Raw genomic sequence first — 21,227 nt, 5'->3', positions numbered from 1 at the left:
CTGTTTCCCGGGTGGCCCCTTTGGCTTTGCGTTGGGGGTTTTTGTTTTTTTTTTTTTTTTTTTTTTTTTCGTTTTTCTTCTCAACCTGTACGCTTTTTGATGAATCATTGCAACTGTAATCCAAAGGAAAAAAAACACAAAAACAAACGAAAAACCTTTACTTTCCAAGTGACGAGGTCGATGTCGGTGATAAAACTTTAATGTTTCTGTTTTGTTTTGCAGAGAAGCGATGAGGAATTACCTAAAGGAGCGAGGCGACCAAACCGTCATGATCCTGCACGCAAAAGTTGCACAGAAATCCTACGGCAATGAGAAAAGGTGAGCCCCCGATCGACGTCGGCTCTCTTCATCTCTCTCTCTCTCTCTGAACGATCGTCGCACTTGGACGCCACGCTGCCGTGAGAAAGCAGCCATCACAAAACAAAACCCGTGTAAACCCCCCCCCCCCCAACCCCCCTAAAAAAACAAGGCGACCCTTAGAGGGATTAACACAGACTGGGTGTTATGGATTAGTTCGTCCTCGGGATGCTGAAAACAAAACTCGCACCTCCAGTTTTCCTGGGTGGCGTTTGAGCTCACTGTGGGCTCGTCTGGGTTTCTTGGTATGAACAAAAATCTATTTTTTTTTTCCAAACGTTTTGTTTTTCCCAAGTTGTAGATGAAACGCCTAATAAAGCTCTATGAGTGTGAAGGTTTTGACTCGGACGTAGAGCTGCAAAAAATGCATTTTCGCAATTGACAAAGGAATACTTTGACACAGTATTTGAAAGGATACGATCAGGGCTGCACCAATAAATCGCCCCCGATTTCCTTCATTTTTTAGAGATTGGCAGTCGGCCGTTGCCTGCTTGTAAAACCAATTCTGTCCACCTCAAAAGAAAATTAGCGCACAAGCTTTCGTCTGCACATAAATAGTTCCAGGAGTTATCGGGATAATCAATAATACTGTTGGTTTGAGATCATTCTTGTGCAATTCAATGATAATGGCATGCTAATAACACAAGAAGACATTCTCAAGGATCAATAAACTTTCAATTCTAAAGAACATTTAACACTGGAAGTGGAAGACATCTTAAATATCCAAAATAAATAAACAAGACAATAAATAAAATTAATTATGACATCTCTCCAAACAAGTTTTAAGTTTTCCTTCAAAAAAAAAAAAAAAAAATGTTTAGCTTAGACCAAAAGCACCAAACTGAAGACTTTTATCATCCAGAAAGAAAGGAAAAAGATATAAACGATAGATCGTGCCAATGGAAATGATTGAGTTTGTCTTAATTTATCATGCAATTGATTGATTTTATTGATTATTGTGACAGACAATGCAAACGTCTACCCGGGTCATTCAGAGCAGCTCGTGTTTCCTCCCGTCATACTTCAGCCGACTGCCTCCGTTCTACGCTGCATTGATGCAGTAATTCAAGCAAAACAAACAGAATTGAACCGACTTTCCAGAAGCGGGTCGTTTTCTGTATGCACTGTGTGCGATGATCTGATTCATGTATGAGCCAGAGTGATCAAAACTACCAGAAAATAAAAGCTTGGAATGTTTCACTCTTTGTGTAATGAATGTGTGTGTTACATGACAAAAAAACATTAGTTTGTACAATATCCAGGTTTGGCGTTTTCTGCTCCAGTTTGCGTAATCTCCTAAACGAAACCGTTTCAAACTCGATTTTCCAGTATTTTTTTTTTTTTTTTTTTAAGTAAAAGTGTTAATTGTTGCCGTGTGACTGACTGGAGGCCCGAACTTCGGCTATCGGCTATTGTATGAACACAAACAAAGCAACGTTTTCCTTCAGGTATTGCACTGATCAGTCTCGACGGAGAGCATGGAAAACGCATTGAGCTGAAGGCAGCTAGAGCTGGAAGTCGAACTCCTCCAGAGGGAATGTTTTGGGAAATCGGGAGGAATTTCATTGGTTGGGTCTAAGCTGCAGAGCCTGTGCTGCCGTCAAACTTTTCAACTCATCTTCTATGCAACACATGTAGCTGCACTTCAATCAGCAGCTGATGCAACACCTCCTGTTTTTTTTTTTTTTTTTCTTCAACTCCGCTCTCTTGAACTCTTCTCTTCTTCCTCAAATCCTTCCTGTAACCCTGCGCTTCACCTTTCCACCCCACGCTGCAACTTTTTATAGCCTCCTTCCCCCCCGAAACGCTGCGCGTCTTCATTCCGCTGCTCTCTGCGGCTCCGCTCCGTTTTTTTTGGCTTTGCTTGCGACACTGCTTGCAATCTCATCAGGCCGCCTATCTCCTCTTGGCAAATCAAACGTTGGACGCCAACCACCAAGAGCTGGAAAAAGATGAATTCCTCAGATAATAGTCTTTGTCCAGCAGGACTCTGCAGGATGCTGCTTTATCAGGTTGCACCTCTCTGCATGGCACTTTCAGTTTTTTTTTTTTTTTTTTTTTTTACACACGGTCCTGAAGGGTGGAGGTGAACGGAGATCCTTAAATGCCCCCCCAAACCCCCACACCCGTTTCTCGCCGCTTCTCGCTTCTTCTGTGCTTTTTATAGGAGGTGAAAGTAGACAAACACCCACAGAGACGGAGTCTGGAGTTGCGAAACAGCCTGCTCTCCAGTTCCACATGAACCCAGTTCGTCCAGTAATGAGCTCGTTTTTTTCTTTTTCGACGGTTTATTTGTGAAGGACTAAAATGTCTAAAATTGATTTTGAAATTTAGTTGTTTGTTTGTGTGTGTGTGTGTGTGTCTGCACCGCAAAGTGCAACAACTTTTGAAATAAAGTTGCAGATAAAAATATTGAACCAGATTTTTTCTTTCCACTGCAAGAGAGAGATGACACTAGACTGCCCTCTACTGGTGTGAATTAGGATGCACAATATTTGGTTTAATTTGACCGAAATTCCAAGTAATTTGACTTAAAATAATTATTTTTATATTCGAGACGTGAATAAATGTTGATTCTTAAAAGCTCAAAAGCATATTTAGAGAAGGTTGTCTTGGAAACAGAGCTGCTTTGTAAAAAAAAAAAAAAAAAAAAAAAGCCACCCCCCCCATTGTTTCCAGGTTCTTCTGCCCTCCTCCCTGCGTCTACCTGATGGGCAGCGGCTGGAAGAAAAAGAAGGAGCAGATGGAGAGAGACGGCTGCAACGAGCACGAGTCGCAGCCGTGTGCCTTCATCGGCATCGGCAACAGCGACCAAGAAATGCAACAGCTCAACCTAGAGGGAAAGGTACAAACTACACAAAACGACGCTCGGGAGAAGAAAGTGTTTACTCTGGATTCCTCCAAATTCGCACAGTGTGCACCTTATATATGCAAGCTGAAATGAATTGCAGCCTTCACAATCTGACAGCCTTATTGGATTAACCAATATTTAGACTTAGAAGAAAGTCCAATGAAGATGCTAAGAGGAACTGTGGATTCACTCACTTTTGCAGCCGATTAGATTAAAGGAGATTCTGAGTAAATTCAGAACAACAGTTAAAAACAAACATTAGATATGAGTTTTCAGTGGATTTATCTAAACATCCGGCGGCAGATAAATGAACACGAAAGCATAAATCTGACGCTGACCTGTCGGCTCACTAATCGAACGATTCACTATTTCTCCTCAGAATTATTGCACAGCCAAAACCTTGTACATATCCGACTCCGACAAGAGAAAGCACTTCATGTTGTCCGTCAAGATGTTCTACGGCAACAGCGCAGACATTGGCGTCTTCCTCAGCAAGAGGATCAAAGTCATCTCCAAGCCCTCCAAAAAGAAGCAGTCCCTCAAAAACGCTGACCGTGAGTTGGACGAGTTTCCTCTTTTTTGTGTGTCTTTGTCTTTGCCGTCGGTTCACCGATGGAGCACAATCGTCGAATCTGTGTTAGTGAAAAAATATATTTTACTTTTCTAGCAAAAACAAGTCAGCACCTTGTTTGTTTTTTAGGATTTCTCCTACAGACTGAAGAAAATGTTGTTTTTTTGTAGAGATGCTCTCCATGTTTCTAGAGCTTGTTTTGTCCTTTTTTGGTTAGATTTTTATCTTTATAAATGTCCCTTTCACTGCTTTTAACTCAAAAATATTACTCTGCAGCTCTGCAAACTTGGAAAACTGCAGAATGCAAATACTGTCTGACTGTTTCATGCAGTATTTTAACACCCAACAAGGATTTCAAATGAGGGGGAAAAACTTTGTTCCATTGCTTTCTTGACATTTTGACTCTGTAAAAATGCAAACACTGAGTTTAAATTTACACCTTCAACATCGTTTCCTGCCGATGATTTAGTGCCTCAGAGCTTTTCTTGTAAAAACAAGCTCCTCTTTCTAGCAGAAAGGTTTTAGTGCTTTTCACTGGCATTCGCGACCAGCACTGTGTTCAGACCAGACTTTCCCCCAGGTTCGTGGCACCATTAATTGTCTGGAACCTGTTTGGGCGGATTGTTTCAACAGTCTTAAAGTAGAGTCGTAAATCTTCCCATCAGCGCATATGCGTGTGTTTGAACTGCTGATGTTTATGAAGAAAAATTATTCTTAAGGAAAAAGTTAGAATTCTAATTTCTTCTTAATTTTCTCCTCTTAAAAAAAAAAATTACCAATGATTGCACATTTAAGTCTATTACTTGTGCTTTTATTTCAAATTTTCATTGAGTTTTTATTATCTGAACCCTCATTGGTTGCTTTTGGAATGTTTTCCCCCATTAAATGTCCTGCATTTTGCACTTTTAAATTCAAGTTAAAAGTATGGGAATTCAAACTAAAATTTATCATAAAAAAATAATAAGTTAGTTTGTCCACCAGGGGGCAGCATAGTTAAATCTACAGTGTCTGTCGCCTGGCTGTGTTTACACCTCCTGTCGCCCGGTGCACAGCAGGCCGTGCTCTCCTTACGTAAGCCTGTCTGTTCTCGCCCGCAGTGTGCATCGCATCAGGGACCAAGGTGGCGCTGTTCAACCGACTGCGCTCCCAAACGGTCAGCACGCGCTACCTGCATGTGGAGGGGGGCAACTTCCACGCCAGTTCCCAGCAGTGGGGGGCTTTTTACATCCACCTGTGTGAGTCGCCCTCACCCAAACGCGACGACGTGTGACTGAGAGATGAACTGGAGTGACTGACTGGTGGCGAGTGTGTGTGTGTGTGTGTGTGTGTGTGTGTGTGTGTGTGTGTGTGTGTGGAGCGTGAAGCGGCGGCTCTGATTGGTCGTTTCTTTGCGTTTCCAGTGGATGACGAGGAGTCAGAAGGAGAGGAGTTCACTGTGAGAGACGGTTACATCCACTACGGCCAGACGGTCAAGCTGGTGTGCTCGGTCACCGGCATGGCGCTGCCCAGACTGGTAAAAATAAATAATGATAATAAATGATAACATCTCAATGATTGAGATCAGGGGAAAACATTAGAAGCGGCAAACTGCAGCAGAAACAGGCGAACATTTTGCTGCTCCTCCGCCAACACTCACAAACGGAGTCTGAGTGATGCTGCCGTCCTGCCTCTGTCCAAACATGTCAAAACCAGACTGCCAGTACCCACAAAATCATGCCATTTTCTTCCATATATATATAAATATATATATATTTGTAAACAGTTTTTACCCCGTCTTTGTTTTGCACTGTGAGGAAACTAGATCTTCTCATTGTTCTTTAATTAGCAGGCTGCACAGAGCTGTCAATCTTCTTCTCTTCTGGCACAAAAGGAGTTTATTTCTCCCCCGTCTTCATAAACGTTGGACTTTTACTTTGTTCAAATAATCATTCTTAGACAAAGTCAGCCTTGTTTTTCTTCACTCATTCCATGACTCATGTTCTTCTGAGCGGCAAACTGACATTTAGTCTTTTCTTCCATCTATTTATGTTTGTTAACCTCGTTTTCTTCTGACCTACATTGCCTTTCAAAAGTATTTGTTCCTTTTGTACTTTTTTCCAATTTTGTCACATTAGCTCCACAAACTTCGGTTCATTTTCAGAGTTTTATGATAGAACAACACATAGTAGTGTATAGTTGTCATGTGGAAGGAAACTTTACATGGTTTGCAAAATGTTTTTCTAATAAAACCCTGAAAAGTGTGCCCTGCATTTGTATACAAGTCCCCTTTGTTCTGATGCCCCTAAATAAAATCAAGTGCAACCATTAGATGGTTGTTCAGCAGGACAACCATCACCAGCTTTCAGGCAGAGATGCAGCAAAATGGTATTAGAATGGCCTAGTCAAAGTCAAGAACTAATGCCTTTAGGAAATATTCAGACACTCTTCATGCAGTCTGAGTTTGAGCTTTTTTTTTTTTTTTTTGGAAGAACTGATGAGCATCTCAGTCTCTAGATCCTCAAAACTGATAGTTTGGGTTTCAAATTGCTTTTAGCTAAAATTGCAGAAGTTTTTTTTTTTTTGCAAGTAATTGACTGGGACAGAATACAAACACACCAAAAAGTAAAGGTTTTATATTGTTTTCCTTTCTTTTCACAATTATGATCAACGTTTTGTTGGTTTATCACAGAAAATCCTAATAAAACACATTCAACTCTTGTTGCAGTTTGACAAGCAGTTATAAAACGTTAACCAGTGTGTGAATACTTTTGCAATCAAAAAGTAATCCTTTTTTTCTTCCTACATGTCTTTGTTGTCCTTTTTCGGCGATCTCGATCTCTTGTCTTCCCGTCCAACCCTCTGCTTTATCATAACATCCATCCCTCGATCGGCTTATCTGCTCCTTTCCGTTTGTTTTCCTACGAGATCATTCGAAAAGTCGACAAGCAGACGGCCCTGCTGGACGCCGACGACCCGGTTTCCCAGCTGCACAAGTGTGCCTTCTACCTGAAGGACACGGAGCGCATGTACCTGTGCCTTTCCCAAGAAAGGATCATCCAGTTTCAAGTCCGTGCCACCATTTCCTCTGCATACAATGTGTAGCTCTCTCGAATCCCCATTGACCTTCCTCCTCCCTCCATGCCAGGCCACTCCATGCCCAAAGGAACCAAACAAGGAGATGATCAACGACGGCGCCTCCTGGACAATCATCAGCACGGACAAGGCAGAGTACACTTTCTACGAGGGCATGGGCCCCGTCCACTCACCCGTCACCCCTGTGCCTGTGGTAGAGAGCTTACAGGTAGCCTCGGCGCGGTGTGCGGCGTTTTCTCGGAGCGAACGTCTTCGCGCCGACGCTCTGTTCACGTGTTTGAACTGGTCTGGTCTTGTCCGCCCCCTGCAGCTCAACGGCGGTGGGGACGTCGCCATGCTGGAGCTGACGGGGCAGAACTTCACGCCAAATCTGCGGGTTTGGTTCGGCGATGTCGAGGCTGAAACCATGTACAGGTCAGTTGCTGCTTTTCTGGATTGTAGAGAGAAAATTCCCCCTTTTTTTTTTTTTTTTTTTTGAAGAATATCTGCATTTAAAAAAAAAATTTTTACTTTCTATTGTCGGATTATAATGATGCGAAGTTTGTGGATGCTGTGGTTTGCCTGCTTCATGTTGTTTTACAGGTTCTTTTTAAGTCTTTTTAGGGTTCTGTTAGTTTGCTAGTTTTCTGTCCTGAGCGTGACGGTGATACGAAACTAAAAAAAGAAAAAAAAATGTTTTAATCTTGGTTAATTCATGATTTAAAAAGGAAGCGATTATATGTTCACACAGGATCAACGCGGTGTGGTCTGGATGGATTTCTCTGCAAATCAAATCATGATTTTGAAAACTGTCTTGTATTTACTTAGTGCATGGTATTAAAATGTATTGAATGATCTGAAATACTAAAGTGTAGCATAGAAGCAAAAACAGAAGAAATATGTAACTTGGGCAAAAGACTTTCTTTGGAGTCCTTTAAGTGAAATATAAGCTTCAAACAGACTGAGAACGTCACTGAAAGACGCCTCCATCAGGCAGCGACGTAAGAAGACGAGCTCAGGATTTGGAAAAATAAATGTATCCATAATGAAGAGTAGCACTGAGTCACATGTCTGCTGCTCCATTTCACTTGCAAAAGCCTCAGAAATACCAGAATAATGACCCGACGTCGCTCTTCGACAGACCTTTAATCTCCTTCGGGACTTTCAGCCTCTTACGTAAGTTCAGATTTACGGAGAAAGGACACGATGTGTGGCTCTTTGAACACCATTTGGGAGGCTGGTGTTTTTCACTGAGAGTAAATCATTAATGTGGGGGGAGTTACTCTGGAGATGCCTTTCTGTGAAAATGTAGGAAAAGAAAGCAGTCCCTTTTGCATATTAGTGTCAAATATTTCCCATTTTCTCCTTTTTGCGTCACTAAGAAACTAACTAATTTTCGCTAGTGATGGAAAAAGTCTGGATGAAGATGTGAAGGAACCCTGGATCGTTTGCCATTTTTTTGCATTCTGTTCATGAAGTCACACGTTTTAGTTTAGAGTCAGGCTGACTCGACTGATTAACTTTAACTATAGGCCCGAGCCCAAAGTAAGCCCAGCGTATTATTTCAATTAAGATTTCACTGCTTTCGTATTTAGACCATAAATTGAGTTAGCGGTGTAAATTCTCCCGCTTTCAGCTTTTGCTGAACCTCTTCCGGTTCCATTTTGTCGCTTGTTGTAGCCGCAGGGTGAGTCGAGTGCAAATCGTCTGGGCCGTGCGATTGACGGGAGCGGGGCTGGGCGAGGCCGCGTGCGCTGCGCTCGTTACAGTCTAATGAACGTCTCCACCTTATTTTATTTATCTTCTCAACGGGTTAACCCATCTGCTCCTCTGCTTAGACTGTAATAAGTGGATCAACACAACACGCGTTCTCGCTTGGTTTTTTTCTGTGCAGAGTATATTTAAGGCTGAAATGATGAACCGGTTATTGAAATAATCGGCAGCTAATTTAGCAATCAATTAATCATTAGCTGGAGCATACAGACTCAGAAAATAAGGTAGTTTGCTGAAATAAATAAATTTGGAGCAGTAATTAGCCCACATTTTGCTGTATACGTCTGCCTTTAAATATGTTTGAGCCAAAGCTCCTCAAGCTGCACGTCCAGCTTCTCCTGGTTCAAATTCACCAAAGGAATGCTGTTACTGCATCTTAGGCAATAAAATGTTTGTTTTCTTGTTTTCAAAAAGGAGCTGAAATGTTTGTTTATTTTAATATATTTCTAACGTTGTCTAAAAAAAAAGGGTTAAATGAAAAATCAGTAGAATGCACCACTTATCAAATTAATTGATGATCAGAATAATTGATACAATAGAAATATGCTTTATTGTATTGAAATGGGGGAAATTTCTGTGCAACAGCAGCAAAACGTCGGGCAATATGACCAAGTAGACTCACACAAAGACTATAAAGTAGAATAAAATACCATATAGTAAGGGGAAAATTTCGACATAATGTCAAATTTATTTGTGTAACACTTTTAAAAGCAAGTTGAGGCTGCATTAAATAAAGTGTAAGCCGCAGCTCTATGAAACGCGACATAGAAGCCTGACCGGGACACGAACACGAGCAAAACAACCCGGATTTCGGGTCGCGTTCGGCGGGTGGGGCCATAACTGCTAACGTATTTCCTGTTGTGCGCACCCTGCAGGTGTGCGGAGAGCATGCTGTGCGTGGTGCCCGACATCTCGGCCTTCCGCGAGGGCTGGCGCTGGGTGCGGCAGCCCGTCCAGGTTCCCGTCACGCTGGTGAGGAACGACGGCATCATCTACTCCACCACGCTGACCTTCACCTACACGCCCGAGCCCGGCCCGAGGCCGCACTGCAGCGCCGCCGGTGCCATCCTGCGGGCCGGCAACGCCAGCCTGCACAGCAACAGCGGCCAGGAGGCCGCCGCCCCCGGCGTCTACGGCCCCAGCAGCACCCCCGGCGCCGGGGTCACGTCCTCGTCCTCCGCCGCCGCCGTGGTGTCCTAACGCACACACACAGTATGCCTTGAGAGCGAAACACACCTTGGGGTATATTACATGACAGACTATAGGAATCAAACCCAAACTCTTGACTCGTCGTAGAGTGCTGCGTGTTTTAGCTTGGGATACAAACGAAAGGAGCAAAACTGAAGGAGCGACATCACCGACGGTGTCGGCCAATGGGAATAAGCAGAAGAGCTCCGTGTGACGACCCCGCGGTTAATTTAGGGACCTGCCTATTTAATCCCGGCGTTTGGAACGAGTGACGTTCCTGCAGGCTCAGAGCACCAGCACCTTCCTTCAGCTGTGAGAAACGACGACGACAACAATACATCCACCCTGAACGCAACGCCGACCACAACCTGAACGGATCGGCCCGCCGTCGGCCCGCCTGGATTCACGCTGATCAGCTCCCACGCCCATCGGCTGGGCGTATTGTTGTTGTTGCAGGACGCAGAGGGACACACAAAATCGTGACGATAACATAGTTTTTATGGACCAAGGATCTTGTATAAGCTTTAGTAAAGGTACATTTTTCTCCATACCTTTTTTTGTATTAAACATATAGTACACTTTTGTTACCAAATAGTTTCTATTCCTTCTCTGAGCTTTTGGGCTTTGTTTCCCCTCCCCCTCTGCCCCCTGTTTGAGGTCCAAACTCCCAAACCTTTTATGTTAATGTGACCTTACAACAAACGTCTGCTTCTCAGTCTTTGGATTGTTTTTTTTTTGTTTTGTTTTGTTTTTTTTCTTTTGATACGTCTTCTTTTGGGTGGGGGGAGAAAACAAAAAAACAAAATCTGAAGTCTGGGTTTGTTTATTCACATAAGCGAAGGTTGGTTTTTATTATGTTTGTTTTTATTGGGGGGGGGGAGGACGACCTCAGAGGGGCCTATATTTTTTATCCTTTTTGGTTTTTATGAAGTCTTTAAAAAGAAAAAGCTTTAAGCAACGCCTTTTGCCTTGCCTGCAATACTCTGCGTGCTCGCCGCATCTCCTGGAACGCAAACGCTTCAGTACATCTCACATGGAGCCATAGCAACATCTGTAGAATATGTGGAGAAAAAAAAAAAAGGAAGAAAAACAAAGACTTTCTTGGTTACAAAAACAAGTCAAACTCAATGTAATAAGCGTTAGTAAGCCTTAGTACTGTATATTCTTACTGTGCACACAGTCAGACCAGTCACATATCTAATATCTGTTGCTCACTGCACCCGGCGAGGCGTCTTCCAGCACGTGCTCTGCTTACATCCGGTAGTTTTCCAAAAAGAAGAAGGAAAAGAAAAAAAACACACACACACACAAAACGATGGACACTTTTTCAATTTGATGTGGCCTTACTGCAAAACGACGGGGGGGAAAAAAAAGAAAAGAGTTCACCTTTTTCTTATATGCTGTTTACTCACCTTGGAAGAAGCTGTGCGTAGCACAAACTAATGCCTCGCTACTTATCACAGGAGCTCCGCTGTCTCTGAGCTCATCGCTGCGGCTTCACCCTGCCTGCAAAAGCAGCCTCCTTCTTCTGAAGCCTTCCTGTTTTTGTTTTCTTTTATTTTTTTTTTGTAGTGTACAAACACAAAGATCCCTGCTCTTCTGTTTTCGTTTCAATAGTGTTCTTCTGCTGCCACGGTTGGGACAATCTCTCCCAAGTAGGCATGGACCAGTGCGATAACCTCGAGGGGGGGAGAAGGTCACAATATTTACAAAAAGACTTTAAATTTACTCCCATTTAAAACGGGAAGAACGCCAGCTGGAATAATTCGCTTTATCTGCTTCTACGCCTGAACGAAAGCCTTTCTATTCAAGAATTCAAACGTCGCCACGTCTTGTTTTACTTCTTAAGGTACTGATCCACAAGAGCAAAATGCCAGGTTTTCCCACCACATATTGAATTCTCAACTCTTCCTAACTCTGCTGGTTAAAAGTGAACATAAAATTCTTCTTTGTGTGTTTTTCTGGTCTGAAAATGCAACTTTTTCCTCCCCCCTTATTTACACCATTTGCTCTATATTAATGCTCAAAATTAGTTTTGAAATTTGACATAGATGTGACCAGTAGTTAATTTTTACAGGTAAGGCCCAAAATGTTTCATACATGTTTAAGTTTAACATGTTTTATCTGGTTTGAAATGAGATCTGCTAACCGGTAATGAGACAATGTTCAGAGCTTAAGTGAAAATAATTTTAAAAAAAAGTCTACTTAAGTATTTCTTCTTATATTTGCTGGTTTCCATTGGTATTTTTTATATTTTATTTTATTTTTGGTGATTAAATATTAAAATTACTGCCAGTCAGAAGAAGCATGTTGGCAGTGTTATGAGATTACTTTATAGCTCAACTTATAACGGATATGAAAATTTTAGTTTAATGGTAGATGGTAAAATCTTGGGGGGAAAAAAGCGCTGTAGCATTTTTTTTGTTTCTAATTTGATTTTGTTGCATAGACTTGAGAGCAAAAATACAAAATAAAATAGAAATAAATTAAATTGTAGGCTCCAAGCACTCAAATCAACAAACATAATTCCTTTTGGCATTATTTTTTTTTTTTTTATCTTAAAACACAAAAAAACGACTAACTAGCTTTGTAGCTACTACTCGTACTCCTTCAGCAGATGTGCTTTCTTGTAAGCGATGGACAATAAAATGACCTTTCAGCCAGCTGACTGTCAGTGTGCAGCAGCAGGTGGGTCACTTCTGAACCTAAAGACTTGTGCAGAAACTGTAAGGTGGGAAAATGCTGTGCTTTTGAACTTGTAACAGAGACTGATGCCTTTGTTTGCACTCCATAGCTGCACGCGTTTTCTGGAATAGAAAGGTTTCCAGCCAAATGTGTTTCTTTTTGTTTTTTGTTTTAATAAGTGAAGGAAATCGCCTTCTTTTTGTGTGAATTGAAAACTTTTATTTTATTTTTAATTTTTAATCTAAACTCGGTCCATGCCTACATCGTGACTGCTGTAAGCCCCTCTCAGCTTTCTGTTCTGTCTAAATTATCCTGTGGTTCATCGCGCCGGCGGTGACGTCACCGCCTTTGGGAGCAAAAAAAAAAAAAAACAAGGCCTTTTTAAATGTGTATTTAAAACGAAAACGTGCATTTCTGAACATAACAGCAATATTGTACAGGTCATTTCATTGTCGTGGTTTTGTGTTCTCATTCGCCTGAGCACTAGTTCACCAGCCAGCAAGTTCCTTAAAGCGTGCTAGTGCCGTAATGTCGTCACTGTGACCGAATACTGATTCGGTCCATTTAAAAGAAAAAAAAAATTGAGCTTCCGGTCTTCCACCAGATCCAAAAAAAAAGAAAAAACGTCTAGCTTGTGGGGAGACATTCAAAGGCAATACAAAACGAGAACAGCACTGTAACTTGAATGTCTGCTCAATGAAGTGTTTCATAACTTTGTTACACCTTGAAACAGGAACAGAAAAGGATTCGTTCCACCCCCCCTTTAATGTATAAAAAAAAGCGCAGAAAAGAAACGATGAGTTAAGTTATGCCCTGTTCTTATCCATCATGTTTATTAATGTAAAATGTTTTATATTGTAATATTGATATTTTTTAAATTATTGGTACAAAGTCTCCCGTTGTCTTACGTCAAATTTTCAACAAAAAAAAAAAAAAGATGGAGAAAAAAAAGTGCATTATTGCCCGTGCTGCCTCTAGTTTCCCTTAAAGTACGCCACTTCCTGGAATGACTTTAAACTTAGAAAATAAATAGATAAAAACAAGTGCTGCAGCAGCGGTGTAGCATCCAAACAGCGCTTCCCTTTACTCTGCAGGATGGAGGTCACCAAATCTTAACTGTAATTATTATTATTATTATTATTATCTTTTACCTTCCTCCGTCTTCTAAGATTAAATATTTGTTTACGTGTTGCCGCCTCGAAGCAAACCGCGCCATCTGGAGCAGCTTTCAGATTCATTAAGAAAACAAAAATGGCGGCTCTTGCTCTCAACAAATCCGTCGCCTTCGACAATCCGAGTTAATTTACTGGGTTTTCTGTTTTCAGAATGTGCTAACTCAAAAAAGAAGGGGGAACATACTGTGGGGGAAAAAAAAAAGATGTTACATGCCTTCTCAATACGCACGCTGTGTTGATATGAACCTTCACAAGAGGGAAAACACCGCCTCTCTGTCTCTCCTCGTTTGCTTTCGTGTCTTTTTGTTCCTCTCCGTGCGTCCTTGTCGTGTTTTTTTTATTTTTATTTTACACTACCAAAAACACACAAAAAAGAAAAAAGCAGCTGTTCTGTGTGGATGTGTTTTTATGAGCTCTGAACAATGTATGTATCTTCTTAATATGCCAAATGTCTTTTTATAATAATGTAGTTTTCATGCACTGCTTAACAAAAAACAAACAAAAACAAAACAAAAAATAAAACGAAACAAAAAAAAAACAGGGCAGAGTGAGAGGCAGCTTTAAACGAATAAAACGGAGTGTGGAGCCCTTTCTCTGTCGCACTCAGCCTTACTTCTCCTTTTAGACTATTTGGCTGTTTGCACTACAGAGCGCTAAACTTTCTACTTCTTCTCACACATTTCATCCTCCATTTGTTTTTAATGTTTTTGTTTTTATCTTCCATTGTGCAATTGAAGATTTCTCACTTCTTTTTTCTTTTATCGTCGATGCTTACCTGGACCGCCCTTTCTTTGTCTTCATCTCCTCCTCGTCTTCATCTCCCGCTACTCTCACTGTTATCTGTGTATTATTCTAGTAAAATGGTAAGCAGAGGTGTCATGTGGTAGTATATACTCAGTGCTCAAAGGGTGTCTGATGGTAGAAACCTGTGCCGTTTGTAACATTTAGCAATAACGTCAAAACAAAGGGGACGTTTGTTTTGTTTTTTATTTTAATTTTTTTTTCTTTTGTAATAACATATGTTAGTTTGTTTTTGTACATATTGCAGCTCCAGATCATGCTCAAAACTGTATGTCATTAAAAGAAGAAAGGGAAAAAAAAACAACAAAAAAACCCAAGAAAAAAAACTTGCAATATTGGAATAAAATGAGAATTTAAAAAGTGACGAAATGTGAATGTTTTTGGTCAGTGAAAGTATATATTTTTTAAAATCATTTTATTACTTTTACTCTGAATTCATGCTAAAAAGGGTAACGGATAACTGACCTGGATTTGTCCTGCTCTTACGTAAAGCTTTTGTCTTATTTGCTCCTTCAGTGACACACGAGTCTCGCCAGAGTCGCTCTTCTCCTTCAAGGTCCACTTTCTGAAACCCACTAAAAGCACCGACTTGTTTTGCCCTGGATCTTAATGTGTGCGCTCCAGGTTTTTATACACAGCACTTTACACACAAACTTCACAATTTAAAACTGTAAAAAAAATGTGTGTTTCTTCTTGGACGTACAATAACATTCACATCTAGTTGGCGCCAAACGTTTGTCACAAAATACCAATAATTATGACCCACGCACCGCTGAAATTAATTATATTAATCATGTGTTTGACTCAGTCAGACCTAAATAAGTAAGAGTTAGAGTGCTGATAAGAAGTTTTCACCCCCTTTGATCCTTTGGGAAGGGGGCATTTATGCAATCAATTATTCTACTTTAAATATGTTTATACAATTATTTTTTATAGAAATCAGTATCATTTTGATATCAAAGGGGGTTTTTTTTGTCAAAAAAAGCCAAATATTGTTGACTATAATTTGTAAAAGCAATGAAAAAGCAGAAAACATTCAACGGGTGAATACTTTTTATCAGCACTGTGTGTGGAGCCATAACCCCAAAAAACTCTTCCACAAGAGGAACTGAATACAAATGCATGCCACACTTTTTAAATTTTTTTTATTTAATTGTAAACATTTTTTTTTTCTCTAAATGACATTTCTTTTTTTTTTCCACTTCAAAGTTGTGCACAACTTCACCGCCTGTATATATTACACAAATTCCTGCGAGACACATTGAAGTTCGTAGTTGTGATTCGTGGAAAACGTCTGTAAAAAGTCGAAACGTTTTCCGACAAACACAATAAGTCCGCAATAAGTCGACAAATATCCCACGATCGTATTTTTCTAGTCAGTCGTTCGCCTGAAACGAGCCTGATCACAAAAAGACGGCGGAGTACGTTTGAGAGCCGACATTTCACATCACAGCTGGCAGAGAACGACGAGAGAAATATTTGGATTCTTCACATGTAAACTCACAGGAAAAAAAAAAAAAAAACATGCACAAGTTGCTACATTGACGCTGCTGTGTTCGACAGTAAGAACGTGTGGAAATCATGTGGGCGAGGTGAGAGACTGACTCTTTAAAGACAAGCTGCAGGTGTTACAAATCCCACAAAAAGATAAGGCCTCTCCAGTTACCCAGTCCTTTAGGTACACATACATACAGAGGGTCAAGGGCAGCAGCTGTTTGTGCAGCGGTGGGGAGTTTCAGATCGAAGCTGCTGGTTGTGATTAATGTGTCGGTGAGGCCGGCGATTCCTAGAAGTTGAGGATATCTTCTAGGGAAGTGGGAAGGCAGCATGTAAAGATTCAAATCAAAGAGAACCTAAATGCGGTTCAGTGTCTCGGCGTTTAGTTTTTCAGAAGTATAAAAATGTTCCAGTATGTAAATTCAATGCTGAAAACGACTAATAAATTGTGGTGAGAAAAAAAAAAAAAAAAAAAAGCTACATTGGATTGATTATTTAGCCACAGTAAGCTTAGTTCAGTTCAGTTTCTCTCGTTAAAGGGAGCAGAAATACTTCTAACCATAGAAAGTTAAGCCATTTTTTAAACTAACGTTGCATTTAATTTAATTTAAATTCAAATTTGCTAGAATTATTTAGATTTTTACATGTGTTGCTGTAATTTTGACTTGTGCTTTCAGCCTTGGGACTTTCCCACTCTTTTTACTCTTCCTGCTAATTGCTAAGGAAATCACAAACTAACAACTTTTCTTTCCTTACAGTTGTGATTGAGTACAAAATATATTTTTACTAAAATGGAAAACATAGACTCCCTATGCCGACCTATACTGTCTCGTTAGCATCAGGCTAAAGAACACTAACTAGTTGTACTTCAAAAGTGCTGTTTTCAACATTTAGCAGCGACTAAGCTTCAAAAGCACTCCAAAATGTCAGGGATTGAACCTTTTGTTCTCTAAAAGTTTAGGTTTAAACTTTAAAGTTGACTCTTGAAAATTAGATGTATCTGTATTAAGAAAGGGGAAATAAAATAAAAAATAAAACTTGAGCTCTCCCACACTGTGCAAACTCTCAATATCCACCACAACTTTTGATCTCAAACTAAGGTACACGGACTATTTACTCACCGGTACCATTAAAACTTAAAGTAATACTTGAGCCATCCTTTATTTATTAAGTCACCTAAGAAATATTTGGCAACCCCGAGGGCACTCGCACTGCACAAAAAGTTAATTTCCATGTAGTGAGTTGATCCTTTGGTATGAAAAATAAATAAAACCAGACCGTGTCCTTACAGAAAGGTAACACAACCTGTTGTGACGCAGCAGATCACTGTGAACCACACCCCATCGATCTCCAGAACACGTTGACTTTCACAACAGTGAAAGGCAAAACATACTTCAAAGAAATGACGGGGCTTGGAAGGTTTACAAAAATATCCTTCATTTTCTCATGTGCAAGCCTGCATGACAAGCGTTTTTAAAAATGCTGTCAAAATACGAAACAGAGTGAAAACCAATTAAATGAAAATGGGTTTGAAGCGAGGACATCATTGTGACATCAGTGAAGAAATTAACGTAAAATGTTTAGGATTTGTTGTCTTTGATTCGGCCTTTTATAAAAACAAAAGGCAACTTGTTATTTCACAACACACTACTGAACATTTCTTCCGACTTGTTATTCTTTTCAGCACAAAGTTGAATTTAAACAATTCTTGGAAACGGGATCGGGACAAATCCAGCCGCAAGTTGCATTGGATTTGTCTTGGAGGTTGAAACTCAGAGGTGGGGACGGCGTCACGCCAGGTCTGACGGCTTTCTAGCTTCAACTCTGAATGCTTGTGGCGCTAATTACTTTTAGCAACTAATACTTGTTACTTCCAAATACAACAACAAAAGAAACAAACTTACAGACACGACCAAGAGTGGGCAACTATGAACTAGGCAACTGATCAGCTACATAGTTAAAAGAAAAACAAAACTGAGTTTCATTAGTTTCTGCTGAGGACATTGATTTTTTGTGACTAAAAATAATAATAATAAAAAAAAAAGTCCCACTTATTTTTGCTTGTGGACTGGTCTTTAAACATTAGACATTGTTTTAACATCTTCAAAAAAAAAATTATTTAAGAAAAATGTTTATTTCTTCATATGTGTAATTCCAGGGCTCACGACGCTTCTGGAGTATGTGTAGGAGTTTACGCATAGAACTGGGACATTGACTTATTTACTGCTGCGTCAGAGCACTTCGTGTCACGCTCGCGGTCCCTGAAGCTGAATGAGCATCGTCAGTACTCTGGACTCTGAAGGTCTCCGGGAAACATCTGGCTACGATCGTCCGCTGTGAGGGGCATGCGTCGAGCAGGAGTTAGCCTACCGACTCGTGTCGTTCCACACCAAGCTTAAAATGAAAGAAATACCCATAAACTGGTCCTGAAAGCACTGTGAGGGCTCAGCAACACACAACACGCTGTCTGTCTTCACTCCGGGCGGCACTTCTACACACAGCGTGCAGTGAGATCACGGGACCTCGCTGCACTGCGTCATGGGGATGTTCGCGTTGACGCAGGGTGTGCTCTCTCTCATGCTTTGAGAATAGATGTTCATGGCACTGGACAGCGTATATCGTCTTTCACCGTGTTTGTGCCAAACAGATGGCCTCTTTGTCTTCCCATAGTAGAACCACTTCCGGATTCTCCACAGGATTTTGTAGTTACAAAAGGTAGCCGCTATGGCCCGCCGGAAGCGTTTGTTCATGAAGCAGTAGACGATGGGGTTGACGCAGGACGAGGTGTAGGACAGCAGGTGGATGAAAGAGATGGGCGCCCCCGTCAGACGGTTCGCCGAGTTCTTGTCGAACGCCTTCCACGCGTTGACGACGTAGATGGGGGTCCAGCAGAGGAAGAAGAGAACGACGATGACCATGAGCATGTGGATGACGCGTTTATTGGCTACCAGCTCCTTTTGGCTGGAGTTTCGGGACGTCTCTGGTAACTCGCCGCTTCTGGTCCTCCTCATTCTCTTGCTCTCAGATGAGTTGCAGCCATTGCCGTTTGCTGGTTTGACGCTGCCGGTGCTGGCGTGGCGTTCTGGTGCGGACGAGCATGCGGAAAAACAAAGTAGCAGTTTCAGAGTGGACTCTTTACGCTACAGCAGGGACTTTTGGCTTTAGATTTCCCATTCTGCAATTTTCATTAATGGGTCTAAAACCGAATGAATTGGTTTGGTTTAGCAAAAAAATAAAATTGGTTGAAGTTCTTAGAATCGACTTAAGCTTACTTTGACTTGCAGATATTGTTTGTTTTTATCTCTGTGACGTACATTATTAGCATTGAGTGATAAATGACATAAAAATCCAGTTTGCAAGAACACTTCTGTTGTTTTTAAAGCAAACTTGTCATGCTCTTCTACTCCGCAACAATGCTAAAGTAGCATCTTGTACGTCTGTGGTCTCAGCTCTAATTAATTCAGTCATCCACACTGTAAAATGTTTTAATGTTTCTCAACATGCTGTAAAGCACTCAAAACACATTGTCGCGTGCTTCAAGGTAAACTAAAATGGCAACAAACAATAAAACATTAAAAACACATGTAATTGTTGCAGTCATGTCATACCACTGCTGGAGCTCTTCAGGGACTGCGCTCGCTTGATTCCCTTGTACAGCTTCAAGGAGATGCGTCCGTAGGCCGTCGCCATCATGATACCAGGAATCAGGAAAAGCACCAGCAGCAGCGCGATGTACCTACGATGACATTTCACCAGAATTACTGCACCGCAGTGAGCATTCGTTGGATTTAACTCAAGGCAGCACCAAATTACATTGTAGTAAGTTAAAGGTGGGCTGAATGATTGTTTCCCTGGGTGAGGATTCCTCACCGTTCCCTTAAATAAAGCAGAATTTCTTCAGATTTAATGGTTCCATGTGGCTAAAGGTACAAATAAAGGGTAATTTGTATCTCACTCAACATGAGCTAGCAAACAGAGTCTGATCTCTGTTCTTACTGCCAAGCTTTCGTGTCTGCTTAGGGGTTCCTGCACACGTATAAAAGTGATATAAAACTCATTCAAGCCAGGATTGTACCGGTGCATCCCCCTGCTATTTACACCCTGGGCAACTGCCCATATCACTTGTAACAAAACCCAACTCCCTGGACAAACCAAGCAGATATGCAGCCGTTTCAATCATGTTTTCTATTCGACGAGAAAACCACTCGGCAAAAAAGCCATTGTAAGCTAACCGCTTTGCGGTAATCGTGTAGCACAGATCTCCCCAATGAATACATTTGTATCTCACCAGGACTGCTCGAACACTGCGTTGGGCCATATCAGGCGACACATGTGTCCCGTGCTGTTGTCGAGGCGGGTGAAGGGAATCAGGGTGCTGGAAATCGGGTAGGGCAGCATCAAGATGGAGGACACCACCCAGGTGGAGGTGATGACCTTTTTGGCGTGGCTCCTCGTCTGCCACGCCATGGAAGCGAGGGGGCTGCAAATGGCATAGTAGCGCTCGATGGAGATGGCCACCAGGTTGAAGGTGGAAACGCTGACAGAGACGCCTGCGCAGAGAGGAAAACACACCAAAAGCTCTGTTTGACCATGAAGCGACATCCTCTCTCTCTCAGGTGTTAGTGTTTTACAGCAAATGCTTGGAATGACACCCCTAAATGAACTGCTTTTGTTACAGGACTGAAGAGATTAATGGTCATTTGCAGTGTCATGAAAAGCTACTGACGTAAACGGTTAATTTATACTATAATTGGATTCGTATTCAGCAGATCTGGCAGAACCTGACACTTGGTCACGCATAAAGTTAGTGCTGGTTTGATGTTTAAGTTTGTCAAAACAATGTTGGACTCGATGCTGAGTTTCCCTAGATATACGCTTTTTAAACTATTTCCAGCAACTAACTGAGTTTACTGTCCTGTTTGGTAACTAAGATCAATTAAAAATGTACGTGCGACTGAATTGAGACGATCTTTTTGTAAAGTGCTTTGAGACGATATCCGTCATGAACTGGCGCTATATCAATAAACTGAATATTGTGTTGTGTTGCTTAATCCTGAAAATTAAATAACTACATTTCCTCCTTTGTCGGAACCACACTCTTAGATTCTTTCTGTGTTTATTGTTTATTACATAACTGAAACACATCGAATGCATTAATACCATGTCAGTTTTACAAATAAAACATATGAATGTCAAAGAGGTTTAAGCTAAGAATATAAATAAAAACAGCGGTTTGTCCTATGTTTAACCATTTTTTAAAAATGTATTCTGCAGAATA

At 41.1% G+C, this 21,227-nt stretch overlaps 2 protein-coding genes across 6 annotated transcripts in view; one reads left to right on the top strand and one right to left on the bottom strand.

The window, feature by feature from the left end:
• rbpjb (recombination signal binding protein for immunoglobulin kappa J region b) overlaps nt 1–10,383 on the top strand; it is a 19,058-nt gene extending 8,675 nt beyond the window's left edge. For all 3 annotated transcript variants that reach the window (XM_015059812.1, XM_015059814.1, XM_015059813.1), the window contains 9 exons: nt 223–318; nt 3,037–3,202; nt 3,588–3,762; nt 4,877–5,014; nt 5,180–5,292; nt 6,684–6,824; nt 6,904–7,059; nt 7,162–7,265; nt 9,479–10,383. In XM_015059812.1, the coding sequence (XP_014915298.1) occupies nt 230–318; nt 3,037–3,202; nt 3,588–3,762; nt 4,877–5,014; nt 5,180–5,292; nt 6,684–6,824; nt 6,904–7,059; nt 7,162–7,265; nt 9,479–9,803 (1,407 nt within the window). In that variant the 5' untranslated portion in view covers nt 223–229 and the 3' untranslated portion in view covers nt 9,804–10,383. The remainder of the gene's footprint in view (nt 1–222; nt 319–3,036; nt 3,203–3,587; nt 3,763–4,876; nt 5,015–5,179; nt 5,293–6,683; nt 6,825–6,903; nt 7,060–7,161; nt 7,266–9,478) is intronic.
• A 3,166-nt stretch (nt 10,384–13,549) lies between these two features.
• The window catches only part of cckar (cholecystokinin A receptor), a 23,564-nt gene continuing 15,886 nt past the window's right edge, over nt 13,550–21,227 (bottom strand). For 2 of the 3 annotated variants that reach the window (XM_015059815.1, XM_015059816.1), the window contains 3 exons: nt 20,238–20,499; nt 19,558–19,685; nt 13,550–19,031 (listed from right to left, as the gene is read on the bottom strand). In XM_015059815.1, coding sequence (XP_014915301.1) covers nt 18,463–19,031; nt 19,558–19,685; nt 20,238–20,499 — 959 coding nt within the window. In that variant the 3' untranslated portion in view covers nt 13,550–18,462. The remainder of the gene's footprint in view (nt 19,032–19,557; nt 19,686–20,237; nt 20,500–21,227) is intronic. The other variant, XR_001428402.1, reaches the window with a different exon arrangement.

Source organism: Poecilia latipinna, unplaced genomic scaffold (assembly GCF_001443285.1).
Source record: "Poecilia latipinna isolate Pla-1442-1.1 unplaced genomic scaffold, P_latipinna-1.0 Scaffold1658, whole genome shotgun sequence".
In the NCBI taxonomy this organism is placed as follows: Eukaryota; Metazoa; Chordata; class Actinopteri; order Cyprinodontiformes; family Poeciliidae; genus Poecilia; species Poecilia latipinna.
This window is presented reverse-complemented; position numbering and strand designations above follow the sequence as displayed.